The sequence below is a fragment of the Prenolepis imparis genome, unplaced genomic scaffold (genome assembly GCF_030444845.1).
Source record: "Prenolepis imparis isolate NDT839.2.m4 unplaced genomic scaffold, iyPreImpa1.0 SCAF_5, whole genome shotgun sequence".
Taxonomy (NCBI): domain Eukaryota; kingdom Metazoa; phylum Arthropoda; class Insecta; order Hymenoptera; family Formicidae; genus Prenolepis; species Prenolepis imparis.
Window position 1 is genome coordinate 11,244,920 of NW_028141163.1, and position 23,870 is coordinate 11,268,789.

The 23,870-nt window shown below is 32.6% G+C and overlaps 1 protein-coding gene across 1 annotated transcript in view; it reads left to right on the forward strand.

Moving 5' to 3' along the window:
* N (neurogenic locus Notch protein) overlaps positions 1-23,870 on the forward strand; it is a 260,129-nt gene that overhangs the window by 93,500 nt on the left and 142,759 nt on the right. The window contains exons 3-4 of the mRNA XM_083039314.1: positions 6,022-6,293; positions 9,062-9,257. Coding sequence (XP_082895440.1) covers positions 6,022-6,293; positions 9,062-9,257 — 468 coding nt within the window. The remainder of the gene's footprint in view (positions 1-6,021; positions 6,294-9,061; positions 9,258-23,870) is intronic.

Consider the following 23,870-nt stretch of genomic DNA (forward strand, 5'->3'; position numbering starts at 1 on the left):
TATATATTTATGTATATTTTTAGATTATTCAAAATGTGATTGAAAGAAATTAGAGAAAGAAATTATTATTTATACTTTATACCATTATTTAATGTCGCACAAAAAAGAACATTTTTTCTTCTTCTTTTAACATCAACCATTAATTTATAAAGATTTATGACAACAATTTTTGATAAAAATATTTTTCACGCGAAAAATACATTTTTGAAAAAAGTCTAATCATTACTTTTTTCAAAAATTATTTGATATATGTGAAAAATCGATTTTTTACTCTCTTAAACTGAATTGATGAAAGAAAATATACTTTGCTTCTTCATCTTATGTCTCATTAATTATATAGCAATAAGATTTCACTAATAATCATACATATTTGCAAAATGTAGCTTTTCAAGTTTTTTGTATTTATGTAGAATTTACAATTATTTGAAGGAAGCCCCCGTCCACATATTTAGAATAAAATATATATATTAATGATATTTCAAAGTTTAAAATTTGTATATTAATAAAAATTCAAAATTATATTCATAATTATATTTCACTGATTTGCAGTACTGCATTTATAATTAACATCATCAGTGATTATTCATTATTTTTCAATAATAAAATATTCTGTATGCGCATTTAAAAAGTATAATTTTATTTTCCCATTTTTTTATTTTTAAATTAATCATAAATAATATTAATTATAAATCAATACCATAAATTAATATTATAAATATTATGAATATAGTGAATACTATATAATATTTATCGTTTATCGTCATTGCCTCGCCACGTCGCGTCACTTGGTCGCACGCGTTTACTCGTCAATTAAGCTCCCAAGATCGGTAAGGATCAGTAACCTATTACCGAGGTGTTGCGACGCGACGCAATATCAGATGCTCATTTAGATTGCGAAATCACGGAGAATGCAAACGGCCATTTATCATGTCCCGCTGGAAAGAAGGGGAGACAAGAGTAAGGCCGGGCGGACGGAGGTCTTACGGATTTACGAGGCAATTCGGCGAGCGATCCGTTAATTTCCGGATGATACTTCGAGCGCGCGGTAACTTCGCGGAAATCTTGACTATCGATCTTTCGCGCGGACATGCCACGCTGGGATGCTGCGACCACGTGCAAGAATCCCGGCAATCCGGCTTTATTAATTTCTCATCTCGGATGATTTTCGTCTTTCGCAGATCCAATCAGCTTCCTGTTTACTAATTAGGGAAATCTTGTTGTATTTCCTTCGCAGCAAAAGTGCTGTTGCGTTAATTAATAATAATAGATATGTCATTGAATATAAAACTTTCAATAATTTAATTTAAGATAATTTAATTAATTAATTTATTTTATAAGAGCATTTTTCCCCTGCGAAGACAATCAAGATTTCTTTAATTAGTTATAATTGTATAGTTATAATTATATATAATAATATATATTAATAATTATATTATTATATATTACCATAAATATATAATTATATAATATTAATTATACATACTTATAATTGATCAAAACGCTAATTAGATAACGCTTTATTAAAAATGGAGAATTATTTTTTTTGGTGATCTCTCTTTAGACTCGCTCGAATACAGCGTCTATTAATTCATCGTGTGAACGAATTAAGAATTTTGCTCTCGGACTAGGAAGAGACCGCGGAAATAGGCATGGAACCAGTAGAACTTTACACTCCCACGTTCTCGATCGCACAATGTACGATTATTTCAATAATCTTTATTATGCGAAACGAGGCTAAAATTGATGTAAGATACTCTTTGCTTCCGTTTGTGTTAAACAAATTCCCCGACAGAATTTGAGTTTTTAATTATGATGAAATAAATATTTTTCGCATAATTAGCAGACATACAAAAAAAGAATTAAAATTAATTACAATAAAATTAAAATGAAGATTATTATTCTTAATAATTTTATTTTTACTGATCTGCCATTATTGACCAAGCTCTATGTTTTCTCGCTCAATTAGAATACATTCTAATTTTATATTATGTTTGTCGATGGAATATGAGGCATATTTCAGAAATTCTATAGACTTGTTTGAGTTATTAGTTAGCATTGTTAGAGTTGTCTAGTCGGTCCAAAAAAATATGGGACGCTCAATAAAACACGTTATAATGCATGATAATTAATAGCTATATTCTCACATATTACCAAGTTCACAATACAAATATCGGATTTTTTTTTGTTTGCCTAATGTTACCCTAATCACATAACATTATTAATAAGCAAATATGTATATGATGAATATTATGTCATAAATGTGTGTTACGTATGAAAAGAATAAACAAACAGAAATATAAAAATTTTTATATTAAAAATTATAAAAAATTATAAAAATAATAAACCAATAGAAATATAAAAAATTTTATTATTTATATTATTTTTTATTATTTTTATATTTTATTATTTTTTAAAGAATGTGCTATTTTTATTTTGATGATCGATGTAATGCATTCGCGATTTTTTATACATATGTTTTTCATAGACGACCACCTGTCATGTATCATTTTCATCACATGTTTCTATTATAAATCGCATATGCTCGAAGCGTCGACCGCGCTGGCGCTTAAATAGCTACGTAATTGATGGTCGTCGCAATTAGCGAGCAGCGTGTAGCTAGTAGTTTTCGCATTCATACGAGCGAGTGTCGTACGTTTCGTTGGTTAAGCGCGACACAATCTTATCGTCTCGCTCGCTAAAGACTGAACCGGAGACTTGGCGCAAATTTACGACTTTTTACAGTAGCCGGTTCGCATCAACAGTTCTTAAAACAGAAAAAGCGGGTCTTTAAATTATTGAATTAACATAAAATTTCTGCTCCTGGAATCACGCGATCATCTCTCACTGCATATCGAGAGCAACGTAGAAGCAACCGATAATTTGCATAACGCGAATCTACCAGAAGCTGAATAGTTTAGTGATAAAAGAAAAGCTATCGTGTCCGTGAATCTGTTCTCGATCGTTTACTTACGCTTATCTATCTATGCACTTACAGGGAGAATATCTGCGTATTTACAATATTATCTTAAGAAGCAGGACGCGTACGTATGTTGTAACATTTGTGCCGATAATTACAATCTCGTTTGCGCCACGTCTCCGATCGGCTTATCGCGTTAGATACCGGTAGCGAGACATCGTGTTAACCATATGTTCTTATTGACTTTTTAATGACAAACTATTATACATGAATAGTAACTTTTTTTTTATAGTTTATTTTATAATTTATAAAAAAATATTAACAATTGTAAAGAAATTTTTAAAAATAAATTTTAAAATATAGAGAAATAAGATAAATATATAAAGAGATAAAAATATTTTACTTGTAGCACTTTGAAGATTTTAAGTTTTTAATTAACTTAAAATCTAATAAATATTAAATTAAAATAATTAATAAAACATCCTTATTAATTAAAGGAATTTTTGAAATATAAATAAAATTATATTTAAAGAAATATTAATTATTATAAATTTAGAAAATATTATCTTGATTATATAATATGTATTAATATAAATTAAATTGAATAAGTTGATTATTATTAAAATAAACATAAAATGTTTTAATTCCACAACCAAATCTTTGATTAATTTATTTTATAATTTTACATATGTTTTGCATATTACTTTAACAGAGTATCTCAGCATTTTCCGTCATATATTATGTCACAAAGTTCCATGATCCCACGTTCTTAAGAAATAATCTTACGTTTCAAAAGAAGGCATTCAGTATCTCACATTCAGTATATCACATGCGAGAGAAGACGTCGATTTATTATCTCTGACATTAGTTTATTTGAATTATTGGTATAGTTACGCGTTTTACATATCTGCATAGAATTCGAGGGCGGATGATCGTGGAATAGAAATAAATAAACTCAAATACGGCGCGGTCCTGACCGGTAGCCAAGAAGAGACTCACTGCCGAGTATAAGTAATAGCCGTGGAATCGTCACTTCCGTTTATAGAGATCTTGCCGGAGATCGCATGGAAAGCGGTGAGAGAAGTCGAGGACCGGCGCGATGCAGCTGCAGCTGTGGGGACGGGGACAATGCGCTCGATACTTTTCTATATGCTGGTTCTCCAATGCAAGGAAGTCGCTAATCTCGATTCTTTTGTATCGATCAAACGAATCGAGCTTTACGTAGAACATTTATTTGGATTAATATTTTCGAAATTTTTTAAATTCGATTTAAGATATTTGTTTGCGCAAGTTTGATTTTACATACGTCTATATTTTTAAAATATTAATATCACGTTATACGAAATAATTCTGAAAATCAATTATTATTGTTATTATTTTTCAAAGTATAGGTATAGTAATTTTCAAAGTAAACGAATCAGTTCCATTGTGTGTGACAAAAGTGCGTTATATGGCACGTGTTAAACACGAGAGCGTTAAACGAGTGAACTGGTTTCATATAAACGCGCTGCAATTTGTCTCGTGTCGTAAGAAAGATATGAAGATCCTTTCAAGGTAACGCGAGAGATCGCCGTAAAGGACGCGCAGTCGAGAAAAGTCTTTATGGTCGGCCATAAAAAAAAAGAAATATAAGGGGAGACAACAAGTTACCTTAAGGGTACTAGTTCCCCTAGGCTTCTTCTCGTATCGATGGGACTTTCGTGTAAAAGCGCTGTGATCGATCGCAACTCACAATATATGAAGTGCCTCTCGTCTGGCGATCATTAGGGCCCGTTAGAACATCGCCTTTTTTTGTTTCGAAAGCCAACAGAATGAAGGGAATATAATTTCCTTATTGAGAAAGCGCTGGTCGTCGACCTCGTCGTGTTGAAACGCAATATTTGTGCATCTGTCATTTTGCAGCGATTCTATGAGTGATTCTTTTTATTTTTAAAAAGCATAATTGATCGAGAAGCAATAAAGATATGAATAATTCGCTTAATTTACAGAGGGCAGGGGAATAAAATTCGATTTCGAGGTAGATAGATCTGAGAAATATTCGAGAAACGTATTTATATGAATGGATATCTCTTCTTGAAGTGAGGTAACGAAAGGACTTTTTGTTCTCGTGTTCTGGAAGGACAAACCCACTCTTTTCTCATGCCGCTTCACGCGATGAATTTCGCAGGGATTCTAAGAGATGCAACGCGCGCGAACTCAAAGTATTTATGCTGAATTTAATGATACGCGGGGCCAATCCGGCTTTTCATCTTTCTGGATCGTTCGTGGAAGTCTCGACCGCAATAAGAGATTGTACTTTTTCGCGAGAAACGCATTATGGTTGCCCTCGGAACCGCCCATCTGACATCTGAATCGATCAAGATACTGTTTTCCTTCTTCTCCCTTTTTTTGTTATACAGAATTTAAAATGAAATGTAATGATATTATATAATAAAGAAACTTGAACTTTTCATTGCTCGAAAGCATTCTTTAATCGGTGAAATAAGTGATGTCGAAAAATAGTCCAAATAGTTTATAGATTTTTTGCTGAGATATCATTATTAATAATTATAATATTATTTTTATTTTATTTTGTTTAATATTATATAAAATTGTTTTATTTTATTTAATATATATCATTTTAAAAATTAACAATTAGGACAAAATTGCAAATGTGCAAAATCTGCAATTGATGAAAATTTATTTTATTGGAGCATATCAAATTTTTAAATGTACTATATATATATATATATATATATATATATATATATAGTACATTTAAAAATTTGATATTAACTTAAAATTTACAGATTTTTCTTATAATATATATAATATTTTTTTTAAATATATATATATGTGTATATATATATATATATATATATATATATACACATATATATATATTTAAAAAAAATATTATATATATTATAAGAAAAATCTGTAAATTTTAAGTTAATATACAATTTATGAAATATTGAAGAGCAGTGAAATATTAATTCTCTCCGGAATTTTCTAATATATATACCTGTAATTATTTATGAAATCACGCAATCGCATCTTATTTAATCGTTCTCCCATGCAAAACTATTACCAATATTAATCATATAATCATAATTCTGTTTCAGTTGCACGTCGAAATATGTAGGAGAATACTGTCAGCACTTGAATCCGTGCTACACGGGATCACGCTGCCAAAACGGCGGTTCGTGCAGGGTGCGCGAGAGCATCGGGGGTGGTACCCCGTCCTTCGCATGCTCTTGTCCCGTGGGTTTTACCGCCAGCCTGTGCGAAATCCCTATCGAGAATGCCTGCGACTCCTCGCCCTGCCTCAACGGGGCCACATGCAATCTCAAGTCTTTGCACGAGTACGTGTGCACGTGCAGCACTGGATATACAGGTGAGTAAACAATTCGCATCTTTGCACTTATGACTACGAATCGGACTTGCTATATAATTTGAAATAAATTTTGAATTTTACAAACAAGAGAAGAATGATTTTTCTATTTTTTTTTTTTGAGGATATAATAAAATTAGTTAATAAATCTATTATTATAAAACAATGAATCAATAATTAATATAAATACAATTAATATAATATAATTTATATTAATATTAATATAATTAGTACTTGTATTACGAAATTAACTTGCAACAAGAAAGAAGTGATATTTTTCTACTTTTTTGAAGATATAATAAAATTTGTTAATAAATATATTATAAATCTATTACAAATAAATAAATAAATATTATAAATAAATCTATTATTAGAATAGTAAATAATATTAAATTATTTACAAAATTAGTACTCTTGCATGTATACATATACATATAAATGATTGAATCGATAAGGTTTAATCAAATCAACTCGTAATTGTCAAAGGTGTGAATGGGAAACTATGCGGATCCTTTAACGGGCATAATTGCGTAAGCTCGACAATGAATAGGTCGCGCGTTAATCATCGAATACTTAAATATGCCCATCGATTGGCGTAGGTTGAATAGCAAGGTTAATAGATAGACGAGACGATAAAACGTGTTGCAATTTTCCTTCTCCCCTCCCTCCCAATTTGCATTGTGTTGCACGTCGTAAAGAAATGCCGACACCAAGCTATAACCGTAATTTGCATTCTCTCGCGCTATGAAAAGGTACTATTTATGTATCAGATATTTGCGTAATTTTTTATGACACAGAAAATCAATATATATTAATTTCAATATGAAATCGCGGAAGTCGACCTATGCTAAGCTATACGATTACATCTTTTACGATCGTTTCTACGTGCTAAAGTACTAAAGCACGTGCTCGACAAATAAATTAAAAAACACAGAGGACTTTCGAAAGAAAAGAGCAACAACGGAAAGGAAAGAAAGAGAAGGAGGAGGAGGAAAGAAGGCAAGTTGAAGTGTGTGTATACTCGTAGGATAATTGGCGGAGAATGCGGTATTTCTCTACGGCGGTATCTTTGCACGAGTGGTGCTCAGTTCCTGCACGTTTTCAGTTATAATCTCTTTCTAATCCAAAAGAAACAATTTTATCGAAATTGAAAGTAAGTAGTTAATGTCAAATTTACAAAATTTTTTAATTTGATCCAACGTATCAATCAAATCAAAATAATTAGTATTGATGCATAAAATTTATTATTAATTATTTTGATTTAGTTAGATGAAATTTAAAATTTTGTAAATTTTTTAGGGGTGTATATACGTATATTTAGAAAATATACAAAATTTTTAAGTTTGATCCAACGTGTCAATTAAGTCAAAATAATTAATATTGATAGATAAAATCAATTTTGGTTTAATGTTGAATTAAAAGTTTTGTAAATTTTTTAAAGGTACATATATTGTATATCTCTAGAAAAAAAAATATATACCTGTTTTGTCTTCGAAAGAGATAAAAGATTAAGATAAAATGAGAAAACGAATCAAGAGCTGAAATAATTGATCTCCAAAATTTATACGAAATATATATGCGAGAGAAATGAGCACCGCGCGTGAGTTGTAGTGGACAGATCGCAGAAGCAAAGACATCTTGACCACGAAGGAACAAGTAGCGACTCTGGTAATTAGTTCCGCTAATCAGTAGCTCGCGAGTAGACCTAGGGGGAAAGAGAGACGACTCCCTTAGATACATGCGTCCGACATTATTGCCATTTTAAAGGACGTCTCTTCTTGCTGATGGGCAAGAAATGCCGAGCTAATTTATTCTTATCTTCGCTGGAATCTTCGTCTACAAATTTTTGTTTTAACTTTTCTTTTACGCTTGCGTTTTCTCAATCTTACATTTGATTGATACTTAAGTGTACGCTTTATTAAAGTAAGAAAGAATAAATTGCAATTGTTAAAGATTAAAAAAGAATCGAGAATTTAGTGATGCAGCTTTATTTTTAAAAACAAATTATGTGTATACACTAATTAATTCGTAACATAGTTTCTGATTCAGTTCCATTATTTTTTATAGTTTTATAAAGTATGTGATATTTAACGTATTTAGAAAATCAAAAAGTAAAATTTTTAATTGATTCTGGTGTATTTAATTTTCTATCGTCTTATTGTTATTATAGTTAAATTGTGATTAACGTTATTGTTATCTTATATAAATTTTTAACAGTCAGTTTTTCAAGTTTACAATACAGCAACGTGTAGGGGTCAATTGTATGAAAAAAATAAAAATGGGAAATGTATATAATCTCTTTACATATTTTAATATTTTAGATATTTTAATTATCTTAGAATAATATATTTTTTAATAATAACATTACAAACAATTTTTCCTAATTTTTTTATCCTTTCCTTAAATAATACTTTTGTATCTATAAAACGTAATTTTTCAATATTTTAGAGTCACATCATTTTAATAATAACTAATAACATAATAATAACAAATTTTTTTCTATCCTTTCTTTAATTAATATTTTCGTATCTATAGAACGCAAAGCTTCAAATCTTATTAAAATAAAATTTCTTTAAAAGGGAATGAAGAGATTAATTAAGTCATCTGAAGAGAGCACCGAGGAATTCGTTCCTTCAAATTGTATCGTAATATAAGTTCTCGATATTAATCTTGTCGTTGTGCAAGCGCGTTTTTCGGTCGTGCATAATAATGCGCCTCGGTACAAGAGAGGTACGATGTATTGAACAACATTGTCCCTTTTTCTTTTTCAGGCGAGCACTGCGAGCGACAAGATTACTGCGCCTCGTCGCCCTGTCGAAACGGGGCAGAGTGTCGCTCGCTCGAAGACAGCTACAAGTGCACGTGTGCACCTGGCTTCACTGGTCCGAATTGCACGGACGACATCGACGAGTGCGACAGGAACCCGTGCAGACACGGGACCTGCAAGAATATCCACGGATCTTACAAGTAAGTCGAACACAGTCTTAAAACAGTTTCAACCGCATTGAATATCGCGTATCGTTTTATCGAAAGCGATTACACGCTCGTGTGCAGTGAAGCGAGTATATTTCAATCGGAATTCGGGGACATTTTTTTTAAATCGAGCGTTGTAAAGCATAAACATTAAAGATACTGCTACATGATTATCAATGGAATGCTGCTGCCTTCGAGGTATACCTCGAGGGAAACCGGACTTTCTAATTATCTTCATACGTCAGTGTCTCTTGGGGAAGATTATTCAACTTGTAGGCATTAATGCGACATTCACTCGAATCGAGTAGCTTTTCAGGGGTTTTTTTCTTTTTAATACGAAACGTATTTCGATAAGTAAGACTTGAATCGAGACACCATTCTCAAATAGAGCTTGAAATTTTGCCGAGGAATAACAGGGTCTTATTAAGTCGCTCGTTGAGAGAACAGAACATTCGCCGTTGATACATCTTACACCGAAAAATTATATTCTCAAAGTAAGAGAGGACTGTGTACTATAAAATCCCTCTTAAAAGATAATCTTAAGTGTTTCTATTATAGAACTAAAAATATATTCTTTGTTAATAACAGAATTTTTTTATGCGGATCGTCTTACTTTAAAAGGGGAATTCTTTAAAGATTATTATTAGATATTTCTGATTTATATAAATGTAAACGAAATAAAATTTATTTTTATATTAACTGTAGTTTTTACTATTTTTATTTGTATTTTTTATCTTACCATATTATATGGTCCTATTGTTGCAGCAACGAGAAATGAAGAAATAAATATGTAATTAAAAAATATAAAAATAAAAAAAAACAAAAATATATAATAAAAATAAATTCTATTTTGTCTACATTTTTATAAATTAGGAATATCTGATACTAATCTTGAAAGTAAGAATCCTTTTAGCACACGGTGTTCTAAAAATTAATAAAAAATCCTTAAAATAGAGAATACAATTTTTTTCAATGTAACGATAAGCGTGCAAGCACTTTTCGCGAAGATAAAAAAAATGGGCAGTCTCTGAGATCGCGTATATCGAGGCGAGGCCACAGAATCTCTTATTTGTCCGGGTTGTTGCTGCGCTTGCATCGCGTGAACGTGCTGCACGGTCACGATCGAAGCCGCGGATAATCGATTCTACGAGCAATCGGGATCTGCATATGTAGAACGAGTATAGGGGGAGGCTTGGTTGGTTGTGCGGCTGCGGCAACACAAAGACACGCCGTCGCCACCGGTCGGTTTCTCGAAAAAAATGTCGCTGCATTCGGAGAAAGAGAGAGAAACGCATCTCTCGACGTAGGAGGACGTGTCGACGGTGCATCGTGTCGGTCTCCTCGTCGCAATTACCAATTGAACACGGTACGCGAAGCGACGCGAAGATTCAACGAGGATCCATCGGGCTCGATCCCACGGCCCATTATTGATTTGTCCCTAATTCGACGTCAAAAATTGCCTCCGTTTCGCTCGCCGAAACCCCGACGTAAAGTGCGATCGTAAAGATGTAGGAAGATTGAGGAAGTATCAGAGAAAGTTAATATTAATTTTATTAATAAAATCCATTTCCTCCAGAACGGTTTTGGGAGGGGAAAGATATAGAAGGTATATATGAAAGGTAGAAAGAAAGAGAGAGAGAGAGGGGAGTCGAAATATCTCCGGCTTATGCGTGCGTTTCGGGAGAGAGAAGCTTTCTGGTAACACGAGAGATAATGGCACGAGGTAATAATGAGATGGCTTCTCGGAAGCTACCAAAGATGGAAATACGGGAATCAAGACGATGGAAGATCAAAAGGTGGAAGATTCCGTCCGCTGATCCGCGCGCGGTGGCACGAGTTCCGGTCTCCGGGGTCTGAGAGAGAGAGAGGATCGGTATAAAAAAAGAACAAAAAAATATAACAGAATCTCTCAGAAAGGGAGAGAGGAAAGAGGAGGGAAAAAAGAAAGAGAAATTTACCGCGGAAAAGAAACGAGCTCGCCAAAAAACAGGTTTCGGATGGAGAGGACTTAAGGCTCGGGCCCTTGCGAGAAGACCATAAATCCGCGCTTTGTTGAGATCGGGTCGAGATTAATCGAGTAGCCTCCCGAGTCCGAGCTGACTGCACCGGACCAGATAATGTCGCTCTGGTCTCTACATTATATTGAATTATATCTCGGTTCGACGACGCCAGTGCTCGCACGTAGGATGTGTATAAAGACGCTCTTCGTGTACTTTTAAGTCGCTTCTGATCGTCAATGGCGTCAATGGCGATCGTCTTTGTCGGCGCATCGAGACTCTTGCACTCCTCGATATATTCATTTTCGTTCTATCACAAATTTTTTAAGTTGCGCGAGTAAAAAGTTACTCTAATAAAGCGACATGTAATAAATATATTAATCGACAATTTTTTATAAAACAGAAATACGTAACTGTATATCTTCCTCTCCCCCGAGTTCAGAAAAAATTTTTTAATTTAAATAAGGAGATAATTTTTTAAAGATATATTATTATTAATTAGATTTTTTAATTACTATACATATTTTTTTAAATACATATAAAGTATTTATATATAGATATAAAATATATTTTTATTAATTAAAGTTTTTAATTATACATATATATATTTTTTTAAAATATATATCAAGTATTTTTTAATGACAGAGATAAAAATAAAAATAGAGAACAATATAAATAAATAAATAATAAAAATAAATAAAAACTTCAAATAGTTAACAATTTGATATAATATAGTATAATCAAAAATATCGCAACTATGCTTGTTCCACATATGCTTGCAAGACGTGTACTCTCTCTCTCTCTCTCTCTCTCTTTCATACACATATACATATACATATAACAAAGATTGAAGAAAGAATTAGGACAAAGAAAGACCGTCGTGACGCTCTTGATCATGGGATGCCTGGTTATCCGCTCAAATTATGAAGTAAAGGAGAAATACAGCGTGAGAGATAGGATATATAATCGGGGTTCGATCGTCTAATAAATATCGCAGAGGGGTTAATCGCGGCGCTACCCGATAATATTCCCCGGGTCCTGTTAATCCGCTCTCTTCTCTTCGTCTCAGCGTGTACGTTTATCACGAGCACGTTTTTCTTCCCCATTTTCTTTTATGTCTCGTTCATTATTACGTAGAAACGCGCCGTTCACATTTCTCTATAACCACAACAGACGAAAGCGCGAATACATATTTTAACAAACTATTTTTTCTATTTAAAAAACAAAAATAAATCTCTCGAGTTTGTACGCGTGAAACTAAAAAGTGGCATATTTAAAAATAACATTAATTTTTTTCATGTTAAAGTTTAGCAGATATATATATATTTTATATCGATTAAATATCAAGAGATTTACGAATCTCTATTTCTCTCGAAATAGTAAATAAAAATAATTAATATAAATAAGCTGATGAAAATAATTATGTTTGAAGAAAAATAATTAAAATTGTAAATTCTTTACATAGAAAATTTAAATCAAGAATTCCAAGTTATTAAAAAACGAGAAAGGATTATTCAAAATTCATATGAAAAAGTAAAATAATAATAAATGTTTTTAGTCAATTTAAGGAAAAATTTAAATTTGTGGATGGTTAAAAAATAAAAAAAAAATTATTATCACATTCATATATGCGCGCGCGCAAATATAGATATTATAAGAGAAACGTGAACATATCGAGCTGAATTAATCAAGATCAGTGCAATCAGGACTTTGGTGTATATATACACGTAAAGATGCGGCGAGAAGCGAACGCTCTGCGGCCGATTTCACGGCAGCGGGGCCGCAGTAACGTTCAATCGGGGCCTAATAAAGAGTTTGATGTGGCATACCTGATCGCCAGGTGGTGTCGGACGGGAGATGCTGTGCTATTAAATTGTTACGTAGGAGATACCGTACCCGGATACCGTAATGCCGTGACGTGAGGGCGAAACGTGCATCGCGAAAAATGTCGACGTGAAAGTACAATTGAATAACGCGTAAAAGAAATTGAGCCCGGAAATCTCGTCGAACATCTTCGCGAACGCAAAACAGAATTTTTTCAAATAAAGATATTGCATTTTATTAAAAGCTGTTTCTCCTCGTGATCCTTCAAAATCTCTTGATCATTTTTTATTTTATTTTATTAAAAAATTTTTTTATGGAACGATAATTTGGAGTTAAAAAATAAAAATGTAAGTTTCTATTATATAAGAAACTGGTTAAAGTTCGTATCTAATCAAGCGATGAGTATCCTCGTGATTAAATTAACCTATAAGGAGTAAGCGTGTCCTAATGATCTTGCCTTTGCCTCTCGTCCTTCAAATAATAGTGGCAAATTGTTATGTGGCGAAGGAACAAGTGGGTGAGAAAGCTGGTAGGAGGACCGTCTGCACGTGTGTTCTCTCGCGAGGCAGGATGTGATTTATGAAATAATCTCCCTGAAGTAGAATTTAATTGAGCGGAGGCGAGAGAGGCAAAACGAAGACCGGTGGTGTTCCTTAACCCCGGGATGGATTAACGGCGGATCTTGATCAAGCGCGGCCTCCGCAGCAATTTTCGGGACCTGCAACGGATTACGTATTGACCCCGTGAGGTCAAATTCCTCGGAGCTCCTAGCTGAAGCTCACACCTGGCCTTTTCGCCAAATGTCAAGAATATTCGCGTCAATTTCTTATATCGACATTATAAAGAAGTATACTACTTAAAAACTCTCTCTTTCTCTGGCTTTTGCGTATGCATTTCTTGCATGATTTGTATTTTTTTTTAGAAAAAAAAACTATTAATTCGTTTAACCCTTCTGTCAGTGATCGGGTACCCAAAGCAACTTTAAATCTTAAAAATGTATCGGAACTTTTCTCCGCTCGAAATAAAATATAAAAGAAATTTTTGTATTCGGAAATCTTCTAAAATATAACGCAAAAAAATGTTTGATGTCTATCAGCTGATATAAAGAAATTGTCAGTGTATCGAAAACACGTAGTTAGTAGCCGGTGAAAAATTGTGCGTTGACAGAAAGGTTAAAGAAAAATAGATATGTTTTTAGGCAGTCGAAAAAAATGTAAATAAAGCCTAGAAAGGTAGGACATTCCTCCTCGTTTTCTCGGTAAACGAAATTACATAGGCATATCCAAGACATGTCCCTCGCTCCGTAACGCTTAAGAGAAGTAACGAAGAAATTGTGAGCCAACCGTTCTCACAATCTTGCTCACTTTGTTGTTACTTCGTCGCCGCCAGCACGTACGATCCTGAACGTCAACCGCGTTTTATATGTCGCGTCTCATCTCCGTAGAGAGAAGCCGTGCTATCCGAGGTTGCTTTCCGCGCGTTGAAGACCTAGACGAGGGTCACGCCCGGGTCGTTAAACGGTCGCGAAGCAGGAGTCGTTTTCTCGGTGGGGAAAAAAAATGAGAAATCTTGAGCGATTCGAAGAACCCGTTTTTCTCTGATAGCCACCGATAACTACGTGACCAGCCTGGTTATGGCAGATTTTCGGATTTTGCCGTATAACGCGTCCGCTCGTTAGACAGTACCGTGAAGATTTGTCTACACAGCGAGAGTCAACGAGCTGTCAGGCCGATATCTGTCTCGTAGAATATTACTATTCCCATCCCGAAGAAAGAAATTTCGTCTTGCGTTGTAAAACGTCGCGATCTAAAATTCTACTATCTTCTCGTGATATACATCTTCAGAAGACTGGTTTAAATAATAAGCAGGAAAAAGGCTGGCAGCAACATTATTGCGTATTCCATAGAAATAATGTAAGAATGTGCAAGATCGCCATTAATCAAACTTGTTAAAGAATTCTTAAGAAATCCGTAAGGAATTTTTTTTAAACAAAAAATATAGAAAAATATAATCTTTTATATACTTAACTCATATACATACTTAATTCAAGCTTTGCAAACACATCGTATCGCGCAACACTTTCTCTAAATAATTTATAATCGTATAGACGGAAAATGCAAATCTCATTTTTAATAAGCGAATACTGATATGCGAAGGCAAAGGAAATCCGGATTAGATGAATTTATGTGAGAATAAGAACGGATGCAGTTGCGCAAACGGGTGCTGACGGGAAATTTACAACGCGCCACCTCACGCATCTGGCGTGCGGCCTCGCGAAAAAACTATGCGTATCTCGCACGAAGGGCATATATATCGCGAGATATGCTTTAGCGTGACGGCCGTCATTCTCGGCGCTCGTTTTAATCGGAAACTCAGCGAGCGAACGTGTCGGATTAATTTGCGCAACGTATATGAGCGCAAAACATCTGCCTCTGCTTAGGAGACACACTATGCATCTTGAGGCAAGTTTTGAATTTACATTCTACCTCATGTCATGTACATATAAACAACTTTTAACTATTGATAAAAAATTCATATATATATATATATATATATATTTACTTTTTATAAAATAATCGTTGTAAAAATTTGTAAGAGAATCCTTGTAAAGGATTTTTTTTTAAGAAATAATCATATAAGTTATAAATGGATATATTTTTTACTTTAGTAAACAGAATAAATTTAGACGATTATAATATTATATATAAATTTGGATGACTAATATACATAAGTGCATAATACAAAGAAATTTAAAATAAAATATTTTCATACTATATATTAAATTCTTGAGAAAAATTAGGACTGAAATTATGTAATTTTATCGAATAATTAACTATTAATTTTTACTTATGTTCACTAATTTTCCATCATTTTTATATATGAACCGAAAGAATCTCGTAGATCTGATCGATGGTCCATTTGAGATAGCGTTTTCAACGCTGCATTTCTTCAGTGATTTTATATCTTTATAAGGGAAAAAAAAGACGCGATAAAAACGCGAATTATTCGAAAGTTGGGAATAATTAATGGAATTCTTGTCAAACCTTATTTATCATCCGTTCTGACTGTATACTTGTCGACAAACGTTTCCAAGAACATTGAAATAAAATTTTAGTCCAATATTATTTGCTAAATTCAATGTTTGTAAATTCAGTAATATTGATGAGAAGAATTATATTTTATAAATTCTATAAAAATTTATATTTACAAAGAAATATATTTAATAAAATTTCTTATTTATATAATTATTAATTATATTTGGTAAATATGCATAATAACGGACCCAGCCCCAATCACCATATATTTATATAAAGAGTTATTTTCTCTATAAATTTATATTTTATATTGTATTTTCGCGAATGAACGAGAGATCTTTTCATATATCAATGATTCGAGGAATTATTATTATTGCTCACGACCTCGCGTCTCACAAAGAATTGAGAGATCGATCGACATAATTACGTAAATCTTCATTTACGGTTTGTTAAATACGTCAGAATAATCGAGGATAAGTTTCACATATTGTTGAAGAGCGAATCGACCGATTAACCGTAATAACGTCGTCAACCGAGTGTATCGAACAAGAGAAAACAGGCTTTCAAGGGCAAATTCTTTCATTTTTCTCGAAGTTGATAATAATATATTCGCATCTGTGTGTGTAATCATTTGTCGCTCTATTTTCTTCTATGTATATTCATAGACGATGAGAAAATTGTTAATCGTTACATTTTCCAAACATACGTAACGAGTATTATCTATCAGTTAAAAATCAGTTTCTCACAGTTTTTCATTTTTAATAAGAATTTTAGAATATTTTTAAAAATGTTTTTGTTTTTGAAAAGGAGAAGACAATTTTCGAAATGTTTTTATTTTTTTTTTTAAATAAGAAAAACATGTTAATATCTCATCAGTAATATTTCAAACTGATTTAATTTTTCATCAATTTTCAACACGTATATTTTTCTAGCAGAAAATAAAAAATGCTAAATATGCTTCACACATTGTTGTATATATATAATATATACAATAAGAAGAATATCTGTGAAAAAAGAAATCTATGAAAAAATGTCTTTTCCTCTTTATTAAATATGGTAAACGTACACTGAGAAAAAAATACTGTTGAATCAACAACATTTTTGTAGTTAAATTTTATTTTATTAATTCAATGATATTATTAATCTAATCAAATACGGACATATTTGATTAGATTAATAATATCATTGAATTAATAAAATAAAATTTAACTACAAAAATGTTGTTGAATACGGACGTATTTGATTAGATTAATAATATCATTGAATTAATAAAATAAAATTTAACTACAAAAATGTTGTTGATTCAACAGTATTTTTTTCTCAGTGTATGCGCATATCATTCAATATTTGCGCGAATTATTAAAGCATAATAATTCTTGATTATACAATCATGACTCATGAGTGAGATTGTCGAAGCGATAATTGTTGCTGCGAGTCTATTATCGTTACACCATGTCGATCGCGTGCGTTGACTATTTATAATGCAAACTGAATAGGATAATCGATAGGATAATCATGCTTGATCGAGGTCCGAGAAAATCGCCGGACTGACTCAATCCGTGTCGACTTCCACCTCGAGTGTGTGAAAACGGAAGCACGCACGCGTCGTCGCGATGGAAAATGCAAATTGCATTTCGCGACGGGATATAATAGCGCGGAACGCTTGCGCAAGAAGTAAAAGTATCTCGCGATATAGACATGGGGATTCAAGAGCCGTCATGTGGCATCTTGTCATACGGCGTACTCTGTTGCTAATGTATGTTCATCAAGACGTGTGAAAGAGAGATTGCTGCGCGAAGATATCTCAATTCTTTCGAGGAACAAGTCTTGCTCTATACTCTTTTCATATTGCACGTAATTATGTATGTTAATATTTATTATACAATTTTTTTAGGCATAATACTAATTTTCTAAGTTATTATGTCTAAAAAAATATTTGTAAAATATAGAAAATATTTTTCTCACAATTTTAATGAAGAAAGTTTGACATAATTATATAATAATTAAGTGTCACATTACATAACACGACAGGAAATAGATAATTAGATTTTTTTTTAGTAAGAATAAATGTTTTATATATATATATATATATATATATATTAAATATTTATATTTATATATTTGATATATTTCTTCTTTGCAAAAATAAATTATTTACACTGTATAATAATCATAAAGAAAACAGGTTAAAATTTCTCGACGTGTTTTTTTTTAAATTAATCATGTCGCCGTTTGCCGGATAGGTGCATGTAATTAATTCGATCTCGACGGAGGCGAAATTTCATTTCGTCGCCGTAATAATACGATGTCGGCGAGGCGGCGATTATCGAGTTCGACCAATTCAGACAATTACAACAGTGGGAAAGCAGTCGGAGTGTGTGCGTTCCATTAGGCCGCGTTAATCCGGCGTTATGCTTCTTATTTTTGCACACGTTGCATCCGTTTACATCACTCGCCGGCCGGACACACGATACGCAAATAATTGTTGCTCTCGAGCGCGCGCGATTCATCGACGCAAATTGAGAATTCTCGTGGCCGAAAGACCGCGGATGCACTGATCCACGACGAGATCTCAAGGGGTTCGCTGTTTTATGCATCGGTTCTTACGACAGTTCGCTGCAGCAATTTGTTCGCGAAAGGTATTAAGCGCGATAATCGCATCGAACAACGCGAAACTGTGATCGTAAACCCTTACGAGCGTATGTGTGTATGAAATTAAATGAAAAAGTTTTGATAAAAACGCACGACATGCACACATAAATGCGTAATAGGCACAATAATAATAAATGTTACATAAAAGATTGACGCAATATTATATGCTCGGTTTACGTAAAACTCGCATAGAAAAATTTCTGAGACCTAATTAGAATCTAGTCAGATTTCTCAACATTATAAATTTTTTGTGCATTTTTATTTGGGAAAAAATGTAAAAATTCGAATCACAGAAATATAATGTTTTAGAAATGCGATTTTAACCCAAGTAAATTTCATTTGTTTTCTCTATTTTCACAAAAAAATTCTATTCCGATTTCTATTCAACATTACAATTAAAAATTGCAATTGAGTAGAATATATAAAACACTTTGCAAAGAAATAATTTATAATGGCTCAATTAACAATTGATCGATATTTAATTTTTATTGACATTTTGGATTAAAAAAAATAATTAAATATTCTGAATCTTTTGTAGATGTAAAATCGTATTTTAAAATGATAAGAACAAATACTGACATTTTTTGTTTTATGACCAATAGCCGCGCTTTGCATCTTTATATCTAATCTATGACGGAAATTTAAATACATAAAGGTCAACTAATATAGTTTTATTTTTTTATTCTATTGAGAGAATTTAAAGCTGATAAAATGGGATTTCTTATCCAAGTCTATAAAAATATACGATTTTATTTAATTTAATCTACAAAAAAATAATGTGAATTTTTATATTTGTTTCGGTTTCAAAATGAAAATCCATAATTTAAATAAAAATTAAATTCTTAATAGTATATCTATTCGGGTTTTCTCATCGGACAGATTCTAATCGAACTCTATTCTTGTATTTGGAAAAATTTTGGGAAATTTCTCTGGATTGTTGTTTTACACCACAAACACATAAATCATTGTCCCGTGATTCCCATCAACATTCATGAACATTTATGTAATGCTTATAAGCCGCACGCGTTTCCCGTTATATTTCACCGCGAATAACGCGCGATCCTTCAACCGAAACAAAACCGTCGGTTGGAGGATATATCATAGATCGTGATAACAGACTCGATCATTCATTCTGGAAACTGAAATGCATCTATTAACGTGTTTACGCTGTCACAGCAGACGTTGCTTGCCCTCTTACGTTTTCTGCACAATGGAGAAAGCGAGGGCGTTACATAAATCATCGAGATATATCGCACATTTGTTGATTAAAACTTGATTTACTTATACATCATTAAATAATCGTATTGATATTTGAGAATGTTGAGTTAGGCTATATAAATTATACAAAAGATATATAGATATGCGAAAGAATATATTTTGCACGTGAGAAATATTTCGGCCAAGTAAAATAATAAAGAAAGAAAACTATATAAATATGGAAAAAAAAACGTTTACCCTTATTTATCGTCATTTCATTATTTTCTTAAATCATTCAATAAATGTCAATAAAAGATACAAAAGAAGCAGGTGTCCACCGGAATAATAACGACTCGACGCGTTACGCGCGACACCATAATTCTTTCCCGAAGATAGCCATAATCAAACATCGCATATCAAACGCGACTATATATAGAGGGAGGAATGTTATTAACCAAAGGGTACTTAATATTCCGGAGGATACTCTCTTTCATCGTGAAATTTGATGGTGTGTCGTAAAAGACGAGCAAAATCTCTCTCGAGTCGGGGATACTCAGGCTTCATTCTTCTCTCATTTTTCCCCCCGCTTCCTTTCCTCGTCATCACAAGTGCAATCGCTCTCGCGAATCCAATCTTCTTTCCGTCCGCGCTCCAATTTGACGTCAATTAAATCGGCGGCGGACCCGTATCAATTTTCGGCGCGGCTAATGACATAACGTCGAGGATGACCAACCGGGTCGGATAGACCTGGTAAGACCCTATGAGTAAGGCCCCGGCGATTTCCGCGCCGTCGAGACTTTCGATTAATTCCGGTCCCTCCCCGCCCCCTCACATTTTTTCATCTACCTGCCGAGAGAGAGAAGGCGCATTAAGAGAAATAACGCGACTTTTTATCGCGATGCGCGAATTCTGCAGGTTTCTGGACCCTTGAGAAATGGTTACGAATCCGCGAGAAAGAGATAAAGATTATTTGAATTTTAAAAAATTGACAAAGAGATTAAGTGAGATAATTGTGACGTTAATTGTTTTGTTAATAAAAATTATAAATATTACTATATATATGTATATCATGATTCTAGCGAATGGATCACTTTATTTATTATAAATTTATTTTAGTCGTAGCTGTGCGGCGTCAGTTTTGATTTTTTATTTCGATCACGTGAGATGTTTATACTTGTCGATTAGAGTTATCGAGAGAGATACGTCCGGCTTCTCCATCGATTATCTCCATTAAGCTTGCACGATCGTGAGCCGGAACCTTTTCGTGCCGACATAAACGCGCTGAGCGTCGCGGCTAGGTTCGATCCTGAACATTGAAGTCTTAATTGGCGCTAAGGGTTCAATGCTTATCGAATGACTAATTAATTAAGGCGACTGATCATTAATTAATTGCGGAGGAAAAATCTGGCTTGACTCGAAACGCGACGTGACACTTTCTATCTCGTCTTTCTATCTTGATGAAATTTAAAGGAAAGAAAATTTAAAGTTAATACATATATTAAGTAGCAGTATTTTTTTCAGCAATATTTACATATACATGTAAAACGATAAAATCGGAAGAACTTTGTTCAGTTCTAGAATCTCGCTCATCCGTATATACAAAAATTAATAAATTAAAAATTTAAAAAATTGTGCTTGTCTTTTATGCTAAGAATGCAAGTACTATGAAATTTTTTAAAATATACCATCACGATAAAAAAAAAAAATAATTTGCTAGATTTTAAGGTCTGGAAAAGCTTGCTATAGTCGAAATTAAATTTGAATTTTTAGCGTGATATTTTGGAATATACGAAACCATTTTGAGTTTTGATGTTATGTATTTGGCAAATTATTTTTTCTCTATCATGGAATTTTAAAGAATGCCATGATACTTGTGCATTTTTCAGTTTGAAACACAGAAACAATGTTCAGAAATTTTTAATAGTAGATACGCACACTAGAGTTTTGAATTTTTGAACTAAATGTTTCCAGCAATTAAATTTTTTATTAAGTAAATATTTTTTAAAAATTCTATAATTTCCGAAAAATTATTTTTTTAAATAGGTTTTATAAGATATAAAAAAATAAAAATCTAATTTATAAATAATTTAGAATAAATTATTTATAAATATAAAATTAGATAATTAAAAATTCAAGTCAAAGTCAAGCACGGAGAAAAGTTCAGATTCTCTTTTCAATGTGGAACATGATGACGAAATAAGATGTACTCTCGAGTACACAACTCTAGTACCTGCATTGTTCGTTCTTGCGAGCAATCTTGTTTCCTATAATGCAAGTAGAACGAATCTAACATTGTTGCCGAACCATTGAGAGTGTTCTATCATCATTATAGCTACGAGCGAGAAAGAGAGAGCGAGAGAATGATAATCTATGTGCGATCGAGCCTTTCGAAAATCGAATGTATCGAGAATCATTCGCGGTCAGTCACGCGGAATAATGGATTAGGCAAGGGAGATTTATTGGGTGCCGTAACGTGTAGGGCGGCTTCGAACCTCAGGATATCAAGAAGAGGTAGTAGGGTCATCGACGACCGAGCGAGTATCCCGCAGGGAAAATGTAGATCATCCCCCGGCACTTGGAAAACACGTCCCGCTGGGCATCGTCCTTCTTTCTGCCCGTATATAGACCATTATCCTCCGCATAATGTGGGTAAACAAGTGAAAATTAAACTTTAAAGTCGGTCATCTTTGTCGAATTTAATATATCCTAAATAATCGATCGATAAGGATTGAATATTTCGAGATTTGAACAATGAAATATTAATTCTAAAATATAAAAAATATTGCATCTGTAGTTTTTCAAATACTTTTTAAAAATATTAATATATAAATATATTATTTCTGTCAAAAAGTATTAATAAAGCATTAATTTGCCAATTAAATTTTAAAATAATAATAGGTTATAAAATTTAAAATAGTATCATGTTGTAAATAATATATAATGCTTTATCTGCGATTAATATTTCTTGACAGAAATCAGCTGATAACTGTCAAAAATACTAATCAAGTTTAAGAAATTATAACATATTATTTTAGTTTTTATAACATATTTTTATTTTAAAATTTAATTTACAAATTAATACCTTATTGATATTTTTTGACAGAAATCAGCTGGTTAAAGAGTTAATTTGCTAATTAATTTTTAAAATAATATGTTATAAAAATTAAAATAATATGTTTTAAATAATATGTCAATTCTCTAAACTCGATTAATATTTTTGACAGTTATCAGCTGATTGCTGTCAAAAAATATTAATCGCAGATAATGCATTATATCATATTATTTACAACATATTACTATTTACAATTTTATAACATTATTATTTTAAAATTTAATTAGCAAATTAACGCTTTATTAACATTTTTTGACAGAAATCAGCTGAATAAAGCATTATCAGCTGATTTCTGTCAAACAAACTTCATACAAAAATATCATTTTTTATATAAAATCAAGGAATGGTGTGCGCGTAGCGCACGCTTGTGTTGTTTTAGTATACATGTATAAAATATATATTTGTGTTTTCTTGCTATACTTGTGTCTGCGACAGCTTGTTAAAAAAAATTGAAAGATCTTTCGTATCGAACCTGATCACTGAAAGTGCGTTTTTGTTTGAAATTTTCTGGTCTTATTGACACCATTTCGAAAATTTTGGGGGTGCATGCCGTGTAAATACTTTCGTGCAAGTCATTGTTTTTACTTTCGACGCGACTTGGTCCTCCCCAAATATGCACTAGGTCTCAAACAGGTCCGTCATTTCGCGGTTTTATACATATTTACATTGCCGCCGTGCAAACGGGACGTGTTCCGGACACGAAAATAGCGATTAAGGTATTGACTCGAGTAAAATATGTCCGATCAAGGGATTAAGATTAGTATTGTTCGACAAAGTTACGTACATATAT